The 27,784-nt window shown below is 40.5% G+C and overlaps 1 protein-coding gene across 7 annotated transcripts in view; it reads left to right on the forward strand.

The window, feature by feature from the left end:
• Window positions 1-27,784, forward strand: part of ttc28 (tetratricopeptide repeat domain 28) — a 1,007,267-nt gene that overhangs the window by 815,429 nt on the left and 164,054 nt on the right. For all 7 annotated transcript variants that reach the window (XR_011356152.1, XR_011356153.1, XR_011356154.1 and 4 more), the window contains exons 18-19: window positions 13,427-13,658; window positions 25,113-25,189. Coding sequence is in view for 1 of the 7 variants with exons in the window: in XM_069932874.1 (XP_069788975.1) it covers window positions 13,427-13,658; window positions 25,113-25,189 (309 nt within the window). In the remaining 6 variants the exon portion in view is untranslated. The remainder of the gene's footprint in view (window positions 1-13,426; window positions 13,659-25,112; window positions 25,190-27,784) is intronic.

Genomic DNA, 27,784 nt, shown 5'->3' on the forward strand with positions numbered 1-27,784 from the left:
AATTTCTGGCGTAACCCCTCCTCTATGATGTTCTGAATGACCCTCATAATCAAAGTCTCCTCCCTCTCATGTCAATTGAGGTGGTAATCTTGTACTCTGTGAGCGGGTCATCATACCACCCCTACTTTCTTTTTCTTTCTCTAACTGTGGAGGAAGAAGGGAAGGTGAAAAAGGGTAAAGTGTAGGTGAGAGGGGGGAGATAGGAGCCATGGGAGCATAAGGTGGAGGAAGGGAATGCAACACATCCCATCCTTGTATTTCAGGGGCAGAAGGTTCCTCATCCTTCTTGTTCTTACATTCCTTTTCGCTCAAAATCATTTGATCAAACGATCCACTAAGCCAACAGGCTGCATATTCTCTGCTCTCGGTATTACCTCCTTGATTTTGGTAGAGCCAGATGTTCAATGCCTAACACATCCAGTTCTCGTCGGATCTGAACTTTGGCCAATATACCGAACTCCCTTTTATCGGATTCTTAGTCCATTCCTGATGGCAATACCTGACCATGGTCTGTTTATCTTTCCCACGGGTTTTCCCCACACCCCAATCAGATAGCATTAATCCTAACGGACTATGTTTAGGTATCTGATCTTCCTGTCCTTCTCCAGGACTGTTTCCCTTGCTACTTACTCCTCCCATACTAGCAGGTAAATAAATTCCTCTTACCGAGATCCAGTAGCTATTCCTAGTGTGCTTCCTTAACGTCCTCCTGTCTTTTGTTCTCAATGCCTCTTCTCGGATATCACTCGCTTCGTCCACTGACCAGTCACCCTTCGTCTGGGAGTCCAGCTGAATCAGCCAGGGTGCACCTACCCCCAGCGTCGGGCACTCTGTCAGTGGAGGGAGTGGGATCCCGGACGATCCCCCATTTGTGAGAAACAGAAGTACCTTCACAGATTTTGCTCGAGACAAAAATTGAGAACAAAGAAGATTTATTGTCAACAGTGCAAAGTTGGGTGCTTTCCCTTACCATGGGAATACACACACATACTGGGACTCACCCAACTTTTATACAGTTCATTTCAGTGTAGAGATACCCTCCCCCCCTTAACATTCTTCTACCTCCTGGATTGGTTTGGCATTTGGTAATTCTGTCTGCCTACGTGCAGTTCCTGTAAACTTGAAAGACCATGGGGTATCCTGTCTGGGTCCCATCATGTCATTGTCCTTATTTCTGAATCTGCCTTTGTTTTTATTCAAACATCTCAACCCCCAGGAGTTACTAATTCTATATGCAGAATTTTCTAATTCTCTCTATCATTATAAGACCTTTCTTCTATTATTCTTGTGTAACCCTTCCTCACACTCTTATCGGAATTCATCCCTATTCAGCACTTACTTAACTTCCTCTAGTCTAGTCTATTATTCTTTATTTCATTCATACTAACTTTACTTCCTATAATCTATTATCTCTCACAATATTGATGCTTGTAAAAATGTTCTCCCTGCTGAGATGCCATAATATATAGTTATCTGTTCAAACAAAAGAAGCAGCATAAGTGAAATTAGCCAAAGCATACTGCTACGTCCCACTGACCTGCACCCAATCCATGGAGTGAAGCACGAAAGTCTGCAGACACTGTGATTTCAGTAAAAACTCCGAAATGCTGGAGGAACTCAGCCAGTCTTTTCAGCATCGATAGGGGACAAAGATTTATTGCCGACGTTTTGGGCCTGAGCCCTTCTTTAAGAAATAAGCAGAATAAGCCAGAACCAGGAAGTCTCAGAATCCAAACAATGGGGGAGGAATCCAGATGAACAAAAGGTGTTTATTGGATATGATAAGGGATGAGATAAGAATTTATCATGTCTGTGTGAAAGGAGGCAGGGAATCGAGGTGGGGGGGGGGGGGAGGGGGTGGTTTACAAAAGCCAGAGGAGTTGATATTAATGCCATCTAGCAGGAGGGTGCCCAGTCAGAATACAAGGTTGTTCCTCCAATTTACAAAGTCTCAGCATGAGACCATGGACAGAGATGTCGGCAAGGGAATGGGACAGGAAATTGAAATGGGTGGTCACTGGGAGATCCACGCTATTGCGGTGGACAGAGCTGAGGTGCTCAACAAAGCAATCTCCCAGTCTGCGTCCAGTCTCTCCAATGCAGAGGAGTCCACAATGGGAGCTCCAGATGCAGTAGATGACCCCTGCAGATTCATAGGTGAAATTTTGCTTCACTTGGAAGGACTGTTTGGGGCCCTGAAAGGTGGGTGGTGAGGGAGGAGGTGTGGGCGCAAGTGGAGCATCTGCTGCGGTCACAGGAATAGACAATTGGTGGGTAGGGAGGAGTGGATAAGGAAGTCATGGAGGAAGCGGTCCCTGCTGAAGGTGGAGAGGGGATTATGTGTCTTGTGGTGGGATCAATTTGTAGGTGAGAGAAATGGTGGAGGAGGATGTGTTGGATACAGAGGCTGGTGGGGTGGTAGGTGAGGACAAGAGGAATCCTGTATTTGCATGTGGGGGTGGAGGTGGCCAGGGCATATTTGTGGGTAATGGAGGATATACGGCTGAGCTCCGAATTGATGGTGGTAGAAGGAAATCTATGTTGTTTGAAGAAGGAGGACATCTCTGTTAATTTGTCATGGAAGTCTTCAACCTGGGTGCAGATTAGTCGGAGGAATTGGGAGAATGGAATGGAATCCTTACTGGGAACAGGGTGGGAAGAGGGGTAATCGACGGAGTTGGTGGGTTTATAGAGATGTGTGTCGAGAATTTGTCTCTTGAGATGGAGGAGGAGAGATCGAGGAAAGGGAGAGTGTTGCTAGAGATGGACCAAGTAAATTTGAGCTCCGGGTGGGGTTGGCAGCAAAGTGGATGAAGTCAACAGGCTCATCATGGGTTCATGACAGTCGTCGTCGATGTAGTGGAGGAAGAGTTGAGGGGCATTGCCTGTAGGTATCCTCCTCCTTTCCTGTAGTTAGGCGACCAAAACTGCACACAATACTCCAAATTTGGCCTCACCAATGTCTTAAACAACTTTACCATAACAGCCCAACTCCTATACTTAATGCTTTAATTTATGAAGGCAAAATTTCTCTTTATCTACCTATGACATCACTTTCATGGATTTATGTAACTGTATTCCCAGATCCTTCTGTTCCACTGCACTCCTCAGTGCTCTATCATTTACCATATAGGTTCTTTCTTGGTTTGTCCTTCCACACCTCACACTTGTCTGCATTAAATTCCACCTGCCATTTTTCACCCCATTTTTCCAGCTGGTCTAGAACCCTCTGCAAGTATCTTGAATGGGTTGTCAGAGGCATGAACATCAAAAAAAAATTTAAGAAGCTTCTGAACGGGCATTTGAACAAGAAACGGATGAAGAGATATGGAATGAATGCAGTCAAGTGGGGTTAGTCTGGATGGGCATGGTGGTCAGCATACTGTAGATGCAATGGGCCGAAGAGCCTTTTGAACTGTACAACTCAAGTGTTAAGTGTGGAAGATCAGTAAGGGACATCGTATTTCTGAATACGGAGTGGTCGTGTGAATTTCTTTTGAAATGCAGCATGGTAACGAGCCATTTTTGCCCATGAGTCTATGCTGCCAATTATCCTACACCCTCAGTATGTTTCAAGTGAAGTAAAACTAAGGCTTGCAATTCCCCGATAACTCTTCTAATACCTAGTTCATTGACCTAATTACCTACAAAACTCATTTGCCAATGATGGGAAATAAAATCCAACATAAAATAAGCCCAAATGCTGGGCCACCAATAATCATTTGATTGGAAAACACTGTTTCTTTCTTAGGCAACTCACTCCAGGGTTCCCATTCTTGACAATCAGAATTCAGCAAGAATGTACTTGACTACCGTTGCTGTGGAGCCGTTTAGAAGAGTTTTTTTTAGATGTACAATTTGTGTCTGTGTAATCCCAGAACTACTGTTGCTCCAGTAAGATGGAACAGACAGTATGGCTTTGTCACTGGAGACACACAAGAGATGGCAGATACTGGAATCTGCAACAAAACACAATTTTTTTGGAAGAACTCAGCAGGTCAAACAACATCAACGGTTTGGGCTGGAAGAGCTGATGTAGGGTTCCAGTCTGAAACATTAACAATTCTTTTACTCCAACAGATGCTGACTTCCTCCATCAGATTGTACTTGGCTCTGTTACAAGCTGTGGGTGATGGTATTGAGACCTGTGTGTGTGTGTGTGTGTGTGTGTGTGTGTGTGTGTGTGTGTGTGTGTGTGTGTGTGTGTGTGTGTGTGTGTGTGTGTGTGTGTGTGTGCGTGTGTGCACGCACTTGTGGAACAGCAACATTGAGACGCATGCATCAGTTGGTTAATGGTGAAGAATACAAAATGTGAGAGTCAAGCCAACTTTTATACTTTTATCTTTCATAATGCTGTTGATATTGTAGAATCATCACAGGTAGCTTTTACTGAAAATATGCTAATCCATAAGATCAAAAGATTTAAGGACAGAATTAGACCATTTGATTGTTTTTAAATTTCTGATTTGTGATTATTCCAATTACAAAATATTGTAGTTATACCTTTTCAAGTTCAAGTTTATTATTATTATTCAATTGTATAAGTACAATTTGTCAAAACCATATTCTTAGGTCCTTGGTGTAAAAAACATGCAAATATATATATATATTGACAGCACATATTTACAACTGATTTCTATGCACTACATTTATAAAAATAAATAGTGTTACATAAATAGTAGAGTCTCAGGGAGATTGTTTGACAATAAGACACTTGAGGGAGGGGAATGCTCCAACATTTGCAGCACAAATGTGAAGTGTGGATATCTGATTCAAGATGGAATATCACATGATTAAGCCTCATGAGCAGCATCACATTAAGGAGTGCCAGGCAAACAAATGTTTCCTCATAACATTCCCAAGAAGATATCAAAGCAGACACTTCAAATCTCACCTCTTGGGCCATATTGAAGCAGCTTATTTCACTTTTAGAGTACAGGCTGTTTATTTTTCTCATCGCCATCACCATTTAGCCTTCATCTGCCTCTTCCAGGTCCGCCTGCATGGATCCATTCCTTGCTGATCTCTCAGTGGCCACTCAAAACAATGACGACAGCGCTAATGATTTTGTTTTGTATCCTGCCTCTGATGCCAGAAGCCTAAACAGGAAAAATGATAGATGACAGACCAATGGATGGGGATAACTGAAATATTTTTAGAGGGATGGATTGCAAGGAGGGTTTTAAAGGAATAAGCGTGCCTTGCTTCTGCTGTTATATTTCACTTGCCATGCAGGACAGTGACACACATGCTTGGAAGGCTATTCCGGCAACCCGCTTTATTGATCCGGTGGGGTGGTCTGAATTTGGAAATAAAAACAGCTCTTGAGAGACTGAGAGCACTTCGATCAAAGATGAGAGTGAAGCTTTTAAAAACCACAAAGAAAATAGCTTTCAACCTCTGACCATCTCAGTTGTGCTTGATTTAGGCACCTAACTTGATGCTGATCCAGACATAAACTCAAGCTCGGAACAGCCACAACATCTCCAAGGAAATTTGCACATCGTGAAGATCTGTTGGAACCTCTGTTTTTCATTACTTTTCTTAAAAGAGAGAGCAAAAGTAGCCCCTCCCTGCTTTTGTTACACTAGAACTAAGATGGAAATTTCCCCGCCAAAATTAACACAGCTATGCAAAGCCGAGACTACTTTACATAGCTTTTTCTTTCCCCCAGCTAGACACAATAACATTCCACAGAAGGCGATCCTGCTTTCACAGTGATGTTACACATCTTGTGTGGTTTATTTGCTTATATTACATAACCCAGAATGTTGGAGATTTTGGAATGTCAACCCAAAATTGTTTTGCATCGCTGGAATGGAAAAAACAGAATTAAATTCCAGGCCAACAAATGAAAGCCTCGTTTAAACGAGCTTGATGACCAGGCAGCATTGTGGCACATCAGTTAGTGCTGGTGCCTTGCATCTCCAGTGATGTGGATTCAATCCAGGTGTTATCTGTGTAGGTTTCTCTCTGAGTGCTTGCCAAAAACTAATTTCCTTGGCTGACTTAGCATTAGAGCGTTCTACAGCATGGTGACAGGCTCTTCAGCTCAATGTGCCCATGCACTTAAATGTCTTCTGATAGTCACAGTTGTCCCCTCTGGCAGTTCCAGATACCCACTGTGCCCCTCAGGTCCCTTTTAAACCTTCCTCTTTCACCTCAAACCTATTCCATCTAGTTTTTGATTCCCCCACTCTGGTGAAAAGGCTATGACTATTTACCTTACTATTCACCTCATGATTTTATCAACCTCTACAAGGGCCTCCGTTCCCTTAATCTCCTACATCACAGAGAGAAAAGATCTAGCCTCTCCTTGTATTTCAAGCCAACATCCAAGTCCCAGTATCATTCTCGTGAACCTTTTCTGCCCCTTTTACATCCTAATGATATGTTCTTATAGCTGGGTGACCAAAATTCTACAAGGCTCCAAATGCAGTCTAACCAACATTTTGGTACATTAGGCCTTGACTGATATGCCAAAGTCCATAGGGACAATATTCACCACCCTTCATCATCAGTCTTCAAACAAATCAATTTCCCGCACACAAAGTGATGCTGGTTATCCATAATGAATCAGTCCCTTTCCAAATGTACGTAGACCCCCTGTCTCAGAGAATTTGCTCCATTAACTTACCTATGGCTGACATTATGCTCACTGGCTTGTCATTCCCTGGCTTGTCTTGAGAGCCTTTTTAAATAAAGGCACAACATCAATCAACCCCCCCAAGCCCTCCCAAACCTTTGGCATTTCACCCATGCTTAAGGGTGATGTAAAATCTCAGCCTTGGCTGCTGATATTTCTTCCTGAGTTTCCCCTAATGTCCTGGGATACATTTAGTCAAGCTCTGAGGCTTTTAACTTTATCATGACTGCAAAAACAGATCTGAGGATGGTGATTTACTTCTTGAAATCCAAAAGCTTTTTTCACGAGCTACATGGCACAACTTGATATCCTGCTCTTGCATGTACGAATGCAGCACCAACAATGCTCACCCTTGAGGCCATCCAAGGGAAGGCAGCTCACTTATTTGCCATCCCATCCACCATATTTGTCATTCATTCCCTCCAGCTCAGTGCATTGTAGTTGCAAAAATCATTGCACCAACTTGAGGCAATTCCAGTAGAATTTCCCAAATAAACAATCTCAGTTGCGAAGATGGACAGGGGCAGCAATTTCAATTCACACACCAAGCTGACTTGGAAAGCTATCACCACTCCTTCATTGCTGCTATTTATAAATCCTAGGACGCTTTTCCCAGAAGAAATGTCATGGTTCAGAAATGTGGGTGATCACCAGCTTCTCAAGAGCAGCAGATGTTGGTCTTTTTGTCATTTATATCCAAGATCCTTTGCAACTAATAAGAGAAGAATGGCTCTGCTGTCCCTAGGATTAAACTAGGTGGTCATGAGAGGAGTTAATAGGATATGCACGATGAAGTTGAGGAAATCTTGGTTTAAGTAGTTGATTACTTTAGAGTGAAATGAGGATTTTTTTTTCTTTTCAAATAGATGTTGATCTTTAAGACTCAACAACAATGGTTTTCAAACTTTTTCTTTCCACTCACTCACCACTTGAAGTATTCCCTATGCCATAGGTGCTCTGTGATTAGTAAGGGATTGCTTAAGGTGGTATGTGGGTGAAAAAGTTTGAAACCACTGTTTTAATCATACCTCATTGACTTGTTATGTGCACAGTTTCATAACTCCAAAGGAAATGGGCCAATGACAATTTATCTCAAGCAAAATATTTCAGTAACAATTGGGTCTAGAGCAGTGATTCTCAACCTTTTATTCCCACATAAATACCACCTTAAGCAATCCCTTACTAATCACAGGGCACTGATGGCATAGGGATTACTTAAAGTGGTATGTGAGTGGAAAGAAAATGTTTGAAAACCACTGCTCTACATTAATGGATGTTGAATATCAAGGCCTGTTCTATTATAAGTGATACCTTGGGTCATGTGTGCAGTAAATGATGTAATGAGGGCACATGCAAAATGCGCCCTATGTATTATCAGTTAAGTAAACCTGTGTGCACAAAATAGTTTTTAGCTTAAATAATATAAACTGATGTAAAAAGTTTAAGAAGAATCCAAACAGGAATATATGGCCTAATGTTATAGGGATCAAGAAAGGGGGCATAGAAAAAAATCCTATATCACATCAACCATCAAATGGAAACGTAAGGGACTGATGTGCACCCTTGAAGTATCTGGAGATAATATGTTTGTTTAGAAGCAAATGTAAAATGATTATTTGACAAGTAACAGTTTATTTTGACATAGATATGGTTCTGTTAGTTAAAGCAAAATACCATATCTGAACAATGCTTTCTAATTAATCTTTTCATAATTTCTGCAAGATATCCCTTTTCATGAATGTATTCTTTCATTTGTTCAAGATTACTCCCACATAAGTGATTACCTAATGCACACTCATTCATGGAAAGCAAAGTGCATTCTCCTCCACAATCTCCATCAATCTCCACCACAGGGCTGCGTTCTTAGCCTTCTGCTGTACTCACTTTACACTTAACATAAAGTATGCTGTACCTGTGTGGCTCAATATGACAATTAACAATCTACAAATTTGCCGATGATACCACGATAGTGGGTTGTACAAAGGATGGGTGATGAGTCAGCACACAGGATGGAGATTTGAAACTTGGCTGAATGGTGCACCAGCAAAAATCTTGCACTCATTGTCAACAAGACTAATGAGCTGATTGTTGACTTCAAGAAAAGAAAGCCAGAGGTGTATGATCCAGTGATCATTGGGGGATCAGAGGTGGAGAGGGTTAGAAAATTTAAGTTCTTGGGAGTCTCTGTCTTGGAGGATCTTTCCTGAACCAAACACCCCAATGGCATTGTGAAGAAAGGACATCAGCATCTTTATTTCCTCAGGAGATCGCAGAGGTTAGAAACTGTAGCAAATTTCTACAGATGTCTGCTAGAAAGTGTACTGACTGGCTACATCACAGTCTGGTATGGAAACACCAATACCCCTGAGTGTAAAGCCCTCCAAAAAGTAGTGGACACAGTCCAGAACATCACAGGCAAAGCCCTCCCCACTATTAAGCACATCCTACAGGCAAGGGAACAAAGCAAATTTTTTTGGTGCTGGAACTCACCAAAAACAGTGACAAGGAGGTCATGCAAGACCCGGCCTTGGTGGCCACCATGTTGAATTTGGTGCTGTATAATTGACAGTGAACTGTAGGACTACAAAGTAGGGCGACCGGTAGTGGAAGAAGCAGGTACGTCCGGAATAGAAAATAGTGCTCAGTGAGGGGGAAGGTGAGTGTAGGTAGGTAGTGACAGGCATTTGTGTTTCCCTGACATTGGTAGAGAGGTTCCAGTCGCATAGGGGATTATGGGTAACAAAGGCAGACATTGATCCCGAATTCAACAGCTACCCTGAGTGGGCCTGTGAGGTGCCGAAGTGGCCCGATGAGGTGCCCGGAGGGGTCCATTGAGGTGTCAAAGCACCCTCAGGCGAACTCCAGCAGCACTGCACCCATCCACAGGGAACGCTGCCGTCGGAAAGCAGCAGCAATCATCAAAGACCTTCACCACTCCGCTCTATTCTCACTGCTGCCATCAGGAAAGAGGTATAGGTGCCACAAGAGTCAGACCACCAGGTTAAGGAACAGCTGCTACCCCTTCACCATCAGACTCCTCAACAACAAACTCAATCAGGGACTCATTTAAGGACTCTTACATATGCACTTTATTGATTTTCTTTTGTTCTCTCTGTTTTGCACAGTTTGTTTCCAGCTCTTTGTTTACATGCTTTACGCTGTGTACAGTTTATTTTTTGCTCTACCAATTAGTCATAATTCTGCTGTGCTCGCAAGAAAAAGGAATCTCGGAGTTGTATGTGATGTTTTGTATGTACTCTGACAAATCTAAAATCTGATCCATGCTTAATTGGGGAAATAATTGATACAGTTGAGTATGAGAGACAGAGCACAAGAAGATTGTTTTTAAGAAATGCTACCTAATAAAGTCTGTAGACATGCAGAGATATGGGTTGCCAGTGAAGTTCACTGCTGGACTGCTACAAACAACCACTGAGACATAAACTGTAAGAAGAGAGAAAATTCACGTTTTATTCCCCTTGCTTAAAAGTCGTTATTTCAAGTTCAATTTTATGTATCAACTGATTGTACAAGTACAACCCAATGAAACAGTGTTCTCCTGTCCTCTGCACCAAACTACAAACACACATACAGACAAGCAATACATATGCATGAAACTTGTATACAAATATTAAAATAAATAAATATTACTGACAAATCAATAGTTGAGTCATGGAGGGTTTCTCAGCCTGATGATTCTGGCTCTGATATTCCTGTGACTCTTTCCTGACAGGAGTAGATGAAAGATGCTGTGTTCTGGGTGGTAGAAGTCCTCCCTGATTTTGCAAGCCCTCTTTTGACAATAATCCTCATAAATCCCATCGATGGGGATAAGGGTGATCTTAGTGATCCTCTCTGCTACTCTAATTGTCCTGTGGATTGATCTCCGATCTGATACTCTTTAGCAACCATACCACGCTGTGAAGCAGGTTGCCAGGACAATATTGATAGAGCTCTTGTAGAAAGTTAACAGGATGGTAGGCAGTCGCCTTGCCCACCTTAGTCATCTCAGGAAGTGCATTTGCTGTTGCACCTTTCAGACAAGTGATGAGCTGTTTCGTATCCAGGATGGGTCACTTCTTAAGTGGACCCCAAGGAACTTGGTGCTCTCTACTCTCTCCACTACCGGTATTAATGTGTAGTGGAGAGTGGTCATCCCTGGTCCTTCTGAAGTCTTGACCACGTTGAGACTTAGGTTGTTATTCTCGCACCATTTCACAAGATTTTCTACTCTGTAGTGCAACTCATCGTTGTTGCCAATGAGGCCAACCTCTGAGTCATCTGCAAACTTTATTACTCTTTTAGAATTGGATCTGGCACTGCAGTTGTGGGGTGGTAACGTGAACAAGAGTGGGCTGAGCACACAGCCCTGAGATGTACCAGTGCTCAGTGTGACTGTGCTCGACTTTCTGTTGCTAGCCTAGGCAGACTATGATCTTTCTGTGACAGCCCCTCTGTAATAACTCCCCAGCCTTCTCTGCACAATTAATTTTCATTTGGTGTGGTCACTATTGGTGGAAAATCATGTCACTTCTATTTTCAACATCTTTTCTTGAATGCTGTTGTTTTGATATTCAAAATACTTCACAGACTCTAACATGTGAACAGTACAAATTCGGGCCAGCTGTAGTCTCTTGAGTCCTCAAACCTGCTCTGCTACTTAATAAAATTATGGCTGAAGTGATTGCAACCTCAACACTTTACAATTCCTATCACTTCATGGTAATCGTTCACCTCCTTGCTTTACCAAGGATTTGTCTGCAAGCTGTTCAAAGATTCTGTTGCACTGGCCCTTGAGACTCGTCGACTTCTGAGAGAAAATAAAATTAGCTCATCTCTGTCTGAAATGGGTGGCACCTTATTTTCAAACAGTTATTCCTAGTTGTAGATTCTTCCACGAAAGCAAATGTCCTCTCTGCATCCATCCTGTTCAGACCTCTCAGGATCGTGTATGTTTCAATAAGCTTCACTCTCCTTCTCAACTCCAATGAATGTAAGCCTCACCTCTCCAGCTTTCATCTTAAGACAGACCACTTATTTCACATATTGGTTGAGTAAACCTTAACTGAAACACTGACAACATCTTTCTATCCTTGCTTAAACAAGAAGATCAATATGGTACATTGTTTAAAGCTGTGGTCTCACTGCTGCCCCATATAACTGAAGCATAGCCTCCCAACTTTTATATTTGATTTCCCAAGTAATCAATGATAACGTGCTATTGGCTTTTCAAATGACTTTCTGCACCTATCTATTGATCTTCTGTGAATTGTGCACGAGAATACTGTGCATCTCACAGCTCTGCAGTTTTTCATCATTTAATTAAGATTTTATTTTCCCTAGGAGGGTGGATAATTTCTTGCATTATATTCTATTCTTTGTATATTTGCTCTCCCACACATTTCCAATGTAGCTTCTTCATGTCCTCTTTTGCTTCTACCTTTGTATCATCGGCAAATTTAGTAACCTTGTGTCCGATCCCTTCAACCCACTCATGTACAGTAAAAAAACCCCTGGTATCCAGCACCTATGGGGATTGGTAGATGCCAGAAAAGCAAATTTTCCGGATGTTTGAGATTGAGTGATGTGTGATTGGTGAACTAATGGCAAGGCGCACCAATTTAAACCCGTACTTTCTACCTATTTATTCTCCGCAATTTTTTTCTGCCCGGTTGCTTAAGGCTGCCGGTGGCTTGAATTCTGGATAACGGGGTTTTACTGTATATAAATTGGAGAATTTGTTTCTTGTCTTTGGCCATCATCTCTCATTGGTGTTGTTTGTTTCTCCTGTCCTTAAGAACAGTCGAAATCATTCAGGAATTGTTTCATTACTCATACAAGTTGTTGTATTGAAAAGAAAGAAATTATGTGGAATTGCAATAAGATAGAGAGGCATAATTGGAGCTGATAAATTGTTAAAGCATGCTCATTATTTTAAGTACGAGTGTAATAAATGGCCATACTCAAAACTGATACAAAACGCTTGTGGTTATGAAATCATATTTAATGAACAAGTTGGATATCTTAATTTTAAATTACATTTTGCTCAAGTATAATTTGAATAAAATATCTACTGATGCTTCTGCAAATGAACTAAAAAAATATAAAGTTTCTTCATCTTCTGTAAATGGGCTGGGCTACATCACCTGCCCCATCAGCCACTTCCTGTCCCATATGGAAGAGTCTGCAGTTACCACATCGGGAACTCATTAGTCACCTCAGGACCCATGGAAGCAAGATGGAAACAAGTCACCTTGATCCTGAAATTTGTGATTTGCAATTTGAGACAGAGAGTAGTGAAAGGAAATTATTTCCCTGTCGATCTCCCTACTCCAGCTCCATCTTTAGCCATTCATGTCTTACTGGTTCTGTTGATGGTGTGTTACCCCAAAAGCTTTTCAGTGGTTCTGAACCCATGGGACATGGCCCCCTGATGGACCACAATGTATGTCCATGTGGAACTTTAAAAATGTTCATTAAAGTACTTTAAATGCTTGTGGACCATGGCATGCAAGGCTAGAAGCCAGATGGGTCTTAGAAGAAGGTTGAAAACCACTGCTTTAAATAATTTTTAAAATGCATTAAAATTGTAACGATGTGATATGAAAGTGAACATGAAATTTGTACCAGAATGGATTTTAATTGATCTATTTAAATGCTATTCCAGAGCACAACATCAAAACAGGGTGTTGGATAACACAGCCTTTGATTTCTGGTAATATGCAATGTAGTTGGACATGTTTGTGAAATGGCAAGACAGCTGTAATTTTATTATCTTAGGTGGAAAAGTCGCTCCAGCGAATACAGAATGGCCAACGGAATTCCATGTACACCTCCCAGCACAGCGTGGAGAACAAAGTGTGTGGTGTGCCAGGTTGGCAGTCACTTCTCACTGCCGTTGGATTCCGGCTTGATCCTCCAGCCAGTGGGCTTCCTGCAGCTGTCTTCTTTCCACTCTCTGACCCTGGAGATCGGCTTCAACAGTGCAGCACCACACTCCAGTCACTTCTCGGTAAGGTGACATTCTACATCAAGTTTTGACTTTAAATGTTGACCTCCTGCTGATAATCTGTGCAATATGTCCTGTTTCCATTTCAGAAAACATGTTTTACAATACAAATGACTTAAATATTGCAGAACCTATCCCAGCAGTTTAAATTGCATCTCGTTGACAAAATTAAATATCTTCAAGTTTTTAGATATAGCACAGGACTGACGAAAGGGAAAGATTCCTCCACATTTACCCAGCAAACATTGAAAAAAATTCTGTCGCACTGGCAAGGTACTTGTCAAGTCTCCCTTGGCGTGATATTCTGAACATCTCATTCATCTCATTTCAAGAAGTCCCATAAACACAGGATTATTTTAATTTTTTTTTCAAATTATATGTTGTTTTGCAATGATTATGAAGAGGTGACCAGCAGGTAAGGATTAAATATATGCTTGGGTATAAAATTAAGAGCCAATTTGTACTGGAGCTAATCAAACTGAACTTAACCTAAGGACTTTTTCCCCCTGTCTGTCCCATTTTAACCATAGTACATAAAATGGCTGGAAAAGCTCAGTAGGTCATGGAGCACCCTTAGAAAGTAAAAGGCAGTCAACGTTTTGGGCCTGAGCCCTTCAGGAGTGCAGAAAATGAGGCAGGTGCCCGAATAGAGAGCACATGCTTGCTGGGAAAACTTATGCAATGTTGGTAAGCTGCTCAATTAAGGGGGAGGGGGAAGTGGAGGGGGGGGGGGTAGATATTGTCAACAGTTTAGAAGGACCCTTTCCATGCTATGATGTAAGCATATTTCATCAGAATGGCTTGATGATCTTTTTTTCTCCATATTTCTTGAAAACATCAAGTACTTGGTGTGATACCTCACCACAAACACTAAATAGGACCTTACTGTAGGCAGCTGTTATTGGCTGTTCTACTCCTGCTGCAATTGCGCTGCAGCCTCCGTATTTACAGTGGGGTACTGCGCATGTGCGGGGTACCTGGTTGGTTAGTAGGGAGTATACGGAAGGCTGTGGACGCAAGCTCTTCCCCCTTCCTGATAATGTGAATATGTTTATCTTGCTCAGTAAAACATTTCTTCTGGTTCACTGCATCTACCAACTCGACTCATTATTTTAAGCACAATGTAATGAACACTTACCTCAGCAGATCTTCGTTAGGCCTGGAGCAGGTCTGTGAATTCAGCACTGATGAAGAAGGGCTCGTGCTTCCTGGAGAACCTGTTCTTGTCTTGAAATGGTACCTATGTTTTGTTTGTACATTAATTGTGGCTGTTCCAGCAAAGTAGCAGAAATAGGATGCTATTTTCCCTCACTAATGCAAGCATATTTCAATAAATTGTAATGCTGAGATGGTGAAAACGTGTTAACTCAGTCTGGACTAGTGATCAAAGCTGAGGTTCTCCAAGCAGTTGTACATTAAGCACTGCACTAGTTTACTAAGATGACCCATGAGAGGAGCTGATGTACTAAATTTTTTGTCATTGATGATGAGATGTCACATCCAACTCTCATTACTTTAGAAAACTCAACAGACACAAGAGCAACATTGATGTTTGTATTTTAATGGATTTAAATATAATCAAAAAGCCATATTGTTAGGCTTTGCAGAGGGGCGGCAGGTAGAATAAAGGGACCTGGAGTCTCTCGGATGGATGCATACAGTTGTGACTGATCTAGTATATAGCATTTCTCAATGAGCTCTGTGATGGAATTACTTAATTTTAATTATAATATGTTCATATAAATCTCAACCTTTGTGATAGTTGGTGAAGTTATTATGCTCCCAGCGGTATTATACATTTATAAATGCATGGAGCTGTCTTGCGCTGCAACATTCCTGACAGTTGCTTCTTCTCATTTCATTTGCTTTGAAAACAATACATGCAGCTTTAAATTTACATCAGTGGAGCATTCCTTAGAGGTCACAGTATAGATAATAATGAAATGTGGATGGAGATCTCAGTCAATAATACAGAACACTTCATTATTAATGTCTTTAGGAAAACATCTGCAATATCATATTGCATTTAATATCTGTTCATTAAACTTTCAAAGAAATTGTCTTTTTTAACCTTTTTAGGTTAACAACATTTCTACTACAAAACAAAAATCAGCTGGCTGAATAAGATTTTATGTTAGAAACTGTTCCTCTGGCTGCTGTGTATTGCCAGTGTCGCAGGGTTGACGGTTATTGAATAGACCAGAGATCGAACTATCACTCTTGTAGCCAAATAAGACTGAGAGACAGAAGTACTTCCACTCCTCAAGGGAGGGGGAGACCAAGCTGATGTTTTAAAAAAAAGATGAATGATAAAAGCAGGCAGTCAGTTCTTGCACACATTTATGTACAAGTTGCTCGATTTCTAAGGTCAATATTTATTTATCCTATCGTGTTTATATATATATATTATTCTTTTTGGATGCTGTTTTTCTATTTTTGCCATATTTCTATGAATTGTTTTATGTGCTGTTCTGCCATGTCACGGTGCTAATGTATTTGCTGCTATGTTTTCTTACTCTGTAATTTGTCACTGTTTCTTTATTCTGCCGTTACAGTGTGCCACCAACTTTAGATGTATTACAGTGTTTGTAATGTCTCTCTGCTTCTACATCTTTCTCATACATATTTTACTCTTTTCCATACACTTCTCTATGCTGTCGTTATATTTTCTGAAAGTATAACATTATTCTTGCTGCCTTGTTCTGCTACAGATCTTTACTGAGCTTAACCTTACCAATTTAGAAATTCAGTCTCACAGTGTTTGCTCTTTAGGCTCTAAGCTGTTGAACAGAAATGCAAAATTGATCACAAAATGCAAAACATACGTGCATAATGTGAAATTGAAATCATTTGCTGCGATGCGTATCAGGAACGTACAAATGGAAGTCAATGGCTGCATAGCACTGACGTTAATCAGTGTGCAATGCATGACTGCATCACTGGTGCACTATTGAAGAGTGCATATATACTTTACAAACCGCATGGATACTAACCAGAAAATCAGCCCTTAATGGAACGATGAAACTGGCTACATTTAGGGTGTTGGCCCCGATGGCAATCGTGGAATCTTCTCCACGATTTTTCACCTCTGATGGTGGAAAGGAAGCTTTTCAAGGATGTCCTCCTTAGTGCGCATCCCATCGCTCTTTGTGAAAGGTCATTCAGATCAGGCCCACTTTTGATGCAATGCTTCCTATTGAGACTGATCCCTCTGGACCTTCTACCTTGGAAGGAGTTTGGACTTGTATGATAGCTTCTTCCCTCACAACTCCTGACACTACCACAGTCACCATACATAGCAGTACTCAAGGAATTTAGGATTTGCATCTTCTGTGCATAAGATTGCATTTCATCTGCAGATAAATCATACATGTTAGAAAATAGCTTCCCCGTCATGCCAGAGAAAAGAGTCTTGGGTGCCATAATGTGGTTTATGTGCCTTGGAATTTCTGCCCCCCCCCCACTACCTCCAATTTTCTAGCCCCATTTATTTTACTCAACTTGTGATTGTTTATTTTTTTCTGCTGTTTTCCATCATCCCATCTATCAGATGAGTGTTTTAAAATCTACAGCCTTAACTCTCAGCCCTCCAATCCTTCTTTTCCCCCTTTTCAATTGGTAGCTTGTCTGAATCGATCACTGAAGTATTCCAGCATCATGTGATCAACATTTACTGCTCCCAGATCCCAAGGAACCTGCTGTTCTTGTCCCTGGATTTCCTCTCCTCAGTTCCAGTGCTCTCAGATGTTGGCACATCCTTTCAGTTTCTTCAGATTTCTCCATCTCCCTAACTTCTAGTAAATTAGAGAAAACTTTTACCCCCTTTCTTGGTCACCAAGCACATGCACAGTCCAAAGCCTCTTCAATCCCAATTAGCACTTGCCCCTCCACAAGATTTCAATAGTATGAAACTGCATATCAACCCTTATTTTTGAAACTGTCTCAAAGCTGCCAGCACATTTTTTCATGCAATGATCCATAAACTATTCCTGCATCAACATTAACTTGGCCAAATTTAGCAAAAAAAATTTTTTTTGCTGCTCCCATTCTCAATGGATTCACCCATTCAATTCCTTATGTTTAAAACCCCATTTCCAGATTGACCATCTTAAGAGTATTGTTGAATCTCATTGACTGGCCCTTTGCCTTATGGCCACAAGTGCCAGAACCAGGTTATGTTGTACTGAAATTGCAGAGCGTTGAGATTTTTAATTATAGTCAGCTTGACCTGAACAGCAACAATATTTTACAAAACTTTTTTATGTAGTAGTAAAATGCTGCAAAGAGTGCGATTAATAGAGAACCATGAGCCAGAAATTAATACTTAGAATAAAGGATGAAGAACCAGCATGTGATTTTAAGCTTGGTTGAAGAGGTAGGTGTTAAAGAGCATTTTAGAGAAAGCAAGAAAATGAGTGAAGAGGTTTGGATCTAGACACCTGTAGTTACAGCTGTCACAATATCACAGCTTCTGTCCTCGAGTTCACTTCCTCCAGAGTGTTCAAAGGCTTTATGCGTTCCAGGAGTGCTCTCAGAATCTGAACTCCCCTTGTTATTACACTCCCAAATGCTTGGTCATATGCCCATACCATGCAAAAATTCACAATAGGATCACTTCCTCTCCTTATTCTATTCAATATAACGACTTCTTTTGAAATGCCTACCATAACACTGGATAGCAATTTTTTTCAAAAGGTTTGCTTCTTGAAAAAGAATTGATAGACACCTTCAAGCTAAACACAATGATAATTTCAGATTTGCTGTATCATGTAAGAAGATGGAGAAACATTAAATTAACTTTTATTGAATTTAACATGTTTAATCACATTATGATGCTGACACCTTGCGTTAGTTCAACCGATTTAAAAATGCTTTGCCGCTGATTTTCATTTGTACTTAGCATCTGATGCCTCTTGTGCCAGTGTCCAATGATAGTCGACCAGCATTGATGGATTCCAGTTGCCATGATACTGCTTTTGCATGGTTGCAATGTCCCTGTGAAACCTTTCACCATGTTCATCACTGACTGCTCCAGGATCTGCAGGGAAGAAGTCCAAGTCCAAATGCAGTCAATGAATTTTCAATGACATCTTGCACTTCATGGTTTTGTATGCTTGAAGTACACTTAAAATATGTTAGGAAATCACAAAAATAAGTGATATCCAAAAAAATGGTATGTGACAAGAAAAAATGAAGGCGTGTTTCATGATCAGCAGCCCAAAATCTATAAAATACACCCAAAAGTGTTTGGGAAACAAAATCTTTTTTGTTGGGTTAGCAAGTTGTCAAACATTTCCTTCCACATAATCTTCATTGCTTCTCATACCTTTTCTCTCCTACACAATACATCCCACATCCACTGACACACCTTCACCCAGCTTTCTTGTTGTAATTTGTTTTAAAGATTTTTTTATATTTTAAAAACTTATTTAATCAATCTGAACCATTTTTAAAAGCCTCTGATTATCGAAGAATTCTAAAATCCATTCAAAAGCATTTGAGAGAGGTGAAATTGAGGGTGATTTCAATGTCGGGCAGTTGGGAGTTGGGTTTGCAGAGAGTCACACTCACAGACCACTCTGTCTCTGGAGCAGGGTTTCCCAACCAGGGATGCGAGATAACATTTCAGTTTTTTTGTTTATATTAAGGGTAATGTCCTATATATTCAAGATAAAAATATCGATTTTTTTTTAAAAGTCCAAATTAAAGATGTGGATGTCCTTTTTTCTCTATTCAATAGAATGAGATTCTCTATGAATTTTAGCGCATTTCGACGCGCTGTTTCCTTTTAAATGGCATCGCCCTATAACTTTTTTTTAATTGGGACATTTAAAATGGGGGCCAAACTTGTTGTTTTGTGTTTTGTAGCGAATTACATTCAATTTTTATTTCTTATTATTTATTTGTGTTATGTAAATTATAAATGAATCCTTCATTATGTCAAAGAAAAGGAAATGAAATGATGATTATGTGCAGTTTGGTTTCACTTGCACCGGAACAACTGAGGATCTGCAAAAACCCCAGTGCATGCTTTGTGATGCTGTCTTTTCAAATGCAAATTTGAACCCATCTAAGCTGCAGGAACATTCAACAACCGGCATGGTGGAGCAGATGTTGCAGACCATGATGTTGAATCATTTAAAGCTAAAAGGGCCCGCTTTGATTCTCGAGCAACCCTTCCAAAATTAGGTTTTATATCTGCTGACAAACCACTGCTGATGGCTTCAACCCACATGACATATAAAGTAGCCAAATCCAAGAAGCCCCATACAATTGCAGAAGAGGTGATAAAACCGTGTGCATTAGAAATGGCAACAATTGTTCTGGGAAAAGAAGCCTCAAACAAGCTTAAATTAGTGCCGATATCAAATAATGTTATTCAGAGCCGAATTGGTGATCTGAGTTTGGACATTTTGGACCAAGTTATCGCAGATATCAGGGCTAGTCCCTTGAAAATCTCTCTCCAGCTGGATGAAACATCTGATGTTGCAAATTGCAGTCAATTCATCGCATTAATGAGGTATGTCCATGATGGTGTCATAATGGAAGATTTCCTGTTCTGTGAAGATCTGAAAACAACCACAAAAGGAAAATATGTCTTTCAGTGTGTGAACGACTTCTTTGTGAAATATGACTTAGATATCCAAATTATTGGTTCTGTGTGTACCTATGATGCCCCTGCTATGCTAGGAAATAAATCAGGATTTTTTGCACTGATGAAACAAGAGATCCCGCACTTGCAAGGTACCCAATGTTTTCTTCATCGACATGCTTTGGCATCAAAAACATTGCTTCCAAAGTTGAAAAAGGTCCTTGACACTTCTGTGAAGACCATCAACTGGATTAGGGGTAGTGCTCTGAACCTCCGCCTCTTCAAGTCATTTTGTGAAGATTTTGGAAGTGAGCATTCAGTTTTGGTTTTCCACACGGAAGTCCACAGGCTGTCACGTGGGAGAGCTTTAATGCACTTCTTCGAACTGCGAGAAGAAGTCAAAGCTTTTCTGAAGGAACGTGACTATGATCTGCCCGGAGAAATGGAATCACAAGAATTCAACCAAATGCTAGCCTATTTGAGTGATATTTTCACTCGTATGAATGTCCTGAGTGTATCTATTCAAGGGAAAAACATAAACATATTGAAATGCTGCAAAAAGTTAAATGGTTTCAAAGAAAGGTTACATCTTTGGTGTCGACGAGTTAAAAGAGGGAATCTTTCAAATTTTCCATGACTCGAAGAAATGGTTGATGACAATGAGTCCCTCATTCCAAGTGTGTGTGAAGAAATTGTGAATCATTTGGAAATACTATCAAAGTCATTTGATGGATATTTTGGAGGAGAAGAACTGGAAACTTCTGAAGAATGGCTTATAAATCCATACTCCTTCAATTTGGATAATATGTCAGATGATGAAGAGCTGGAGGAAGTTTGAACTGCGCACAAATTGTGTTGTGTTCTTGAAATGCAGTTTGAAAGCAAAACTTTGGAACAATATTGGTGTTCGGCAATGGACCTGTTTCCAAGACTTTGTGAAAAAGCACTGACTGTGCTCATCCCATTTGCGACGACATACTCATGCGAGTCTGGATTTAAGGCCCTTTTGTTAATCAAGACAAAATCTAGAAATCGCTTGGGTGCACAGGCAGACATGCGGATTCCTATCAGCAACAAAATGCCATGTTTTGAAAAACTCTTAAGCAATAAACAGGAACAAAAGAGTCATTAAATTTAAATTGGCTTATGAACATTTGAACATTAGTTCTTTAATTTTTTTAAGAAATTTCAAGCATGGATGAAAATTTAATTTTTTTGTAAGGTTTATGCAACTTTTAATTTGTTGTAATATTTTTTCTTTTTCATATGTTTCATTTTTGTTTATATATTATTAAAAATTGATTATACAAATTAGTTTTGGTCACCTTCACCTTTATTCTTAATTAAGTTATTATTTTAAGGGGTGTGAGAACATATAAAAATTTTTAGGGGTGCAGGGCATAAAAAATGTTGGGAACCACTGCTCTAGAGACTTCTGCAGTAACTAAACTTCAACCTGATTGGTCTAACAGGGGGCAAATAAAGCAAATGTAACAGGAATATCAGGAGGAATGTTTGTTGATAGCAGACTGAATTGAGCACAGTCTGTACTGACAATAACCACACCAGCAGTGCGAGTATAAGACTGCTTTAATAAACTAATCTGTACACTAAGAGGTCTTGTCTCTCTGCAAGACAAACCTGGAAAGCAAGACTGTAGCTCTGGTCTGCTTTATATACAAGGTCACCAGGATGACCCCTAGTGACCTAGTGGTGTAATTACATATCACCACACAGTCAATCCTCCCTTGCACCATAAACCACTATATTCCTTATTAACCAATATCCTCCAAGTACCTGGAATGTGTGTTATGTAAGATATTATTGATTTCATTTCACAAACACACAACCACTAACTTGTACAAATGGAAAATAATTTTCAAATGCTATTGTTTGTCACTGAGAGCCTGCGATCGAGTACGTTTTAATTTGCCATATTTATTTAATCAAGTAAAAATTAAACTCTGAGGGTACTGAAGTTCTGGTCAGCTAAAAATTAAACCCTTTGGCCTTGATAGGATGCAGCTGCTTCAGAACAAAACTCGCAAAATATGTTATGAGCTATAATGTGCCTGTCTTTTTACAACAGGGCATCATATTTTGAAAAAAAAATTGAACTTCTGTTTATCAAACTGTTCTTGAAGAATTGTTCATTACTTACATAGAAACTCAGTCAAAGTTTCTACACAGAGATGAGGCCTGTTGTGGTAGGGCCTTGTGCTTGAGCGAGTGAAGGCTGGATGGACTTGGCCATCTGTCAAAAGTGTTGAATAATTCTGACTTACTGCAGCATCCAGAAACTATTTAAAAGCTTTCAGTTAATGGTTTTATTTTACTTAAAATGCAAATAAACACGACCAGTGGAATGATCTTCCGGGAGAAATAGTGGCGGCGGAGTCAATTGTATTATTTAAGAAAAGGTTGGACAGGTATATGGATGAGAAGAAGATGGAGGGTTATGGGCATTGTGCAGGGAGGTGGGACTAGAAAGAGGTGTTTGGTTCGGTGCGGACTAGAAGGGCCTAATGGCCTGTTTCCGTGCTGTAATTGTTATGTTTATGTTATTAAAAATATTTAAATTGTAAGCTTTTGAACCTTTCCTAAGTTTTGCGCCCATGCAGATGAATGGAACTATTGATCCTGCAGTAGGCTGTTTTACTAGATATTCCTTTGAGTGTTTTGTAGTAGCTGCAACAGGCAGGGGCCTCTTGCTTGAGAGCCGCATGTTTGCGTATATTCAAGGAAATCCAATATATGCTGGCATTTATCCAGGGATCCGTAACTAAAAATGCTCACAATACTATAAATGTTTGGAATGACGCAGAAATTATATGTACGCATCATATGAAGGAGGATATTCAGTATCCTTACAGAAAGGAAGAAATATAACCAAATCATTCAGTTAGTGTTGATTGAGAAAGATGTGGAGTTCCTTGGTAAATAAAGGACAAGCCATCATCTCCGAGTCCTCTGATGCTGTACAGGAACCTCCTTCCTCGCCTGCCCACCTCCAGCCCTCTGCTCCATGGGGTCTTTCCTTGCTGTTGAACCTGCTACATTCCCCACTCCCTTCTGGGCTCATAACCCATCCCATCGCTAACATTATTACCAATTCTTCTCTCCTTCCCACCACTTTACTCCCTTTCCCACCACACCAGCCAGCATCATGCGTTTCCTACCTTTATCCTCTTTTGACCTCTGGTCTGGTCTCAGTTCCAACCCTTTCCGTGTCTTCTCCAGCCCCCAGACTGTCTCCTCTCTGATGCTAAGCATCCTGTCATTAGCAAAGACCTCACTACATTCACACCAACAAGCTCAAGCCTGAAAGGATGAGCTCTTCTTCCCTGGTATCTGCCTCCATGCCCACTTGTTTGGGAAGGTGTCGTTGCTCTCCAGCATGTCTTTCTGTCTCAAACACTTGTGGACTCTCCTTCCACTTTTGCGCTTTTACTAGCTTTCAACGGTTTCATTTCCAATTGCCAATGTGACATCAACCACCCCTGACTTCTCCACTCCCCTCACCCTCTCCAAACTCTGCCCCTCCAAACATGCAACACTCTATTCACTCCACGCCAATCCCAACCTCGTCATCAAGCCCTCAGTGAAGGGTGCTTCCATGGTGGTCTGATGGGCTCACCTTTACCTTGCAAAGGCTAGAGAGCAGCTCTGGACACCACCATCGGCTTCCCTGGACAATGACCTCCACCACAAACTTCTCTCATGCTATCACATAGCTGATCATTTCAGGAGTTCTCCCCTTCATTTTTCAGTCTTACCTGTTCCTCTCCACCCAAGTTCCACAACTAAACTACCATGGTAGGCCCACTGTATCTGCCTATTCCTGCTTCACTGCATTCATCTCTTTCAAGCTCAATTCTTTCTTGCTCCCCTACCCTCCTACTTCAGTCCCTTTCCACCTACATCTGGGACATCTCAGATACTCTCCACCATTTTAATAACTCCCAATTCCTTGTCCCATCCAGACTCATCTCAATCAAGGTTATTCAGGCCCTGTAAACCTTTTTTTTCCAGACATATATTGCGGAAACAGGCCCTTTTGGCTTGTCCAATTACACCCAATTGACCTACAACCCACAGTATGTTTTGAAAGGTGGGAGAAAACCGGAGCCCCCAAGAAATACCCACACAGACACGGGGAGAATGTACAAACTCCTTACTGACAGCGCGGGATTCGAATCCCAGTCCTGATCACTAGCGCTGTAACAGCGTTGCGCTAACCGCTATGCTAACTGTGCCCCCTATACAGTACATCTCCCAATTATGTAGAGAGTACCTGTTTATTTCACTGTGCTTATAGACTGTCCTTGTCCTCCAGCATCTGCGATGGCTATTAGCCAACCTCCTCTTGCACTACTTGTGTTTTAACCATGACTAATGTTTTCAAGAATAGAATTATTTTACCAGGAAAAATCCAATGCATAGTCTGCTGCTAAAGTGCAGACATCTGCACCTTCAAGGCTATGATGTCTAATTAATATCAATTTAACAAAGAGTGAGTTCATTTGAAGGTTAATTGATACTCAAACTCAAGATCAAAACCCTGGTTTGTTTGAGGGAAAGTCAATTAATAGCCTGAAGACATTATACCTATGTTATTTTCATTTCTTGATACTGTTCTTTTCTGTACACTGCAAATAAATGAATGCATTAACTATGACATAAAATATGGTAAAACACTTGCATTTGGAAGGACTGAATATTATTCGAAGGTTGTATGTGTGTCAGTTTATGTGTCCTGTTTATGATTATTCCACACACATCACTTGTGTTTATATACAATGGGACTTGTGAGCTGCACCCTATGTACTGTGTTTTTGCTTACACTGTTTTGTTTTGTGTTAAAGGGTTGCCCCATGCTGCACTCCAGGCTCTCTGCAAACTTATCTCTGCTTCAGAGACAGGAGAACAGCTTATTAATCGGGTAAGAATCAACTTTAACTTTCCTGAGTTCATTCTTCGCCTCTGAGAGTGGGTTGCAATACTATCTTCCATGTCAAGTAATTTCAGTTCTCCAGGGCACAGAATGTACTTTGAATTTCAACGTGTGGTATTGATTTAAGTTATTGCATCCTAATTAAACACAATTTCTGAAAGCTTTTTTTGATAAGGATTGGAATAACAGATATAATGACTTTTCGATTTATTTGTTTTTCTCAGAATATTTTTCTGAATCTTTTCCTCGGTTGGGAAATTGTGAAGTGTGTAAAACGAAACTAAAGTGGCGAGCATGATGGGGAGGTTCAAAGGCAGGCAAATAGCACTGGCATTTGACCACAGATTGCCCCTCCCCAGACATCCAATGTACAAATCCAAGTGCTGGCATTTGATTCTCACCAAAGGAATGGGGTGAGTCTCAGCTCCCCCTCACTGAACTTGTATCAGTAGAAAGGACGTAATGACTTCAAGACTGACTGAAACAGAGATGGAAACCTCCAAACTGAGACCGTCGCCAACTGTGAGCAGTTAAAAGCTCATGGGTTCTTCACGACTAAAGGAGCATTTAACGTGCTGCAGATTAACATGAAGATTTTGTTCAAATGATGAACATGCGGGCAAAACTCATTTCTAGTTGATGGCAGAAATTGACCTCTGAACAGTGTAACATTGTGAGTTGAGCAGATAGTCTATTGCTAAATGGCTAAGCAGGGAAACTGTTGAATCCATCACTCTAATGAGCAGGTCGTGTTTAATGATGCGGATACTCAGACTGATCTAAAGATTTCGGCCTTTTGCTGTGAGAATTACATGCTTAATTTCCTTAAAACTTGTACCAAATTTCGCAGCCAAAGATTTTTAAAAAATAGAAAATGGACTCTTGGTTTTAAAACATTGAATTTTAACACAAATAAATTCTTTAATTCTAATTATTCCCTTTAATTTCTAAAGTGCGGAAAACATAACCATAACCAATTTAACTAAAACAGTGACTGAGAGACCACTGTTCCTTTCCCTTCAAAGTGTGATTATTATCTAGTAATATCATTTGGTGAGCCTCATCGTCAGGATGCAAAACAGTTCATCTCCTCCAGTGGGAATGACCTGCAGCAGCCAAAGTGAGCTTTGGTTTGGTTCATTTAGAGAGCAGACATTTCCTCTCATTTTTAGGATAATTCTCTTTGAAAACAGATAAACACTGCTGCTTTTTCAAGAGTTGATTTAGTGACATTGGCCCTTTTTCAGGACTGTGAAGTATTCCCTCCTCAACAAGCTGTGCCCACTGACAGGGTTTTTGAAAGTGAGGTGCATTCTTCAACATCTTGTGTTCTTGATCTGATCCTGATGAAGCAAAAAGCTGAATAAACACCTTGACTGCCAAACAGTCCCAAGAGATGAGCGTTGACTTTATTACAGAGCTTGGCTCTATCTGGCTGTCAATGGTACATATTCCTCAAATTTCGATTTACTGTCTAAAACACTTGCATTGGTGAACTTGTGATAATGAGTGATCAGGGTATAAAGAGTGGTGAAAAACAGACAAGTACCCTATTCTTGATCCATTCATTGAGACTGGGAAACAAAAATGCACTTCAGATGAGAACAGTATCAGGCTCAGACGTGGTAACTCATTGCTAATAACATCATGTCGCCAATCCCTGTATGAGCTTTGGGGAGGTTATTAAAGGGTGCAGCCTTGAGTACAAGAGAATGTTGGATATAGAACATCATTGAAGTGGAACGCCTATTGAAGAATCTGATGTAGCCTAAAGCTCCTTAAAAATGTTTTCCTTGAATAACAAAGCTCTAAGAGTGTAAAATAAAGTTCCTGCATTCATCAAATTTGTTTTCTCACAAAAATTGGAAAATTGTGAACATTATCAGTTGTAGATCCCTAAAACTTTAACCATGTAGTTCAATTAATTCTAATTTTTTAAATCTCAAAGGTTAGAAAATGTTTTGAATGGGAACAAATGTATTTCATTGTTTGCTGCACCATTGGTGATGTATGGAACGCTTATGGCACTCAAAACCAGGATAATCCAGAGTCAGCTGAAATTGGGTTTGTAATTTATATGTGACATATAATGTAGAATGAATAATGCCTGACCTCTTTTGCAAATCCCCCCATTCCTCTTCTCAAAGCTTGAGTTCGTGCCCAAATTGGTTGCTATATTTTCATCTAGTTTTATTATCAGTTTGTGCCTTGCAATGACAGCACCAACAACCCATGTTCAAATCCAGCACTGTCTATAAGGAGTTTGTACATTCTCCCCATGTCTGCTTGGGTTTCCTACCTGTGCTTCAGTGTCCTCCCACCCTCCAAAAGCGTACGGGGTTTGTAGGTTAATTGGTGTATTCAGGCGGCACAGGCTCGTGGGCCAGAAGGGCCTGTAACCATGCTGTTTCTCTAAATTAAAACAAAAATTATGTAATGTCTTTCTTCTTAGTGACTATATTTTCAAGCATGACCCTAGATGGGACATTCTTGCACGTATCTGAACTGACCTTTCTCCTTTCCACTGCACCACATTGCATATTTCCAACACTTTTACTTAGAAATAAATATTTGAATGCCTTT

The sequence above is a fragment of the Narcine bancroftii genome, chromosome 4 (genome assembly GCF_036971445.1).
Source record: "Narcine bancroftii isolate sNarBan1 chromosome 4, sNarBan1.hap1, whole genome shotgun sequence".
NCBI lineage: Eukaryota > Metazoa > Chordata > Chondrichthyes > Torpediniformes > Narcinidae > Narcine > Narcine bancroftii.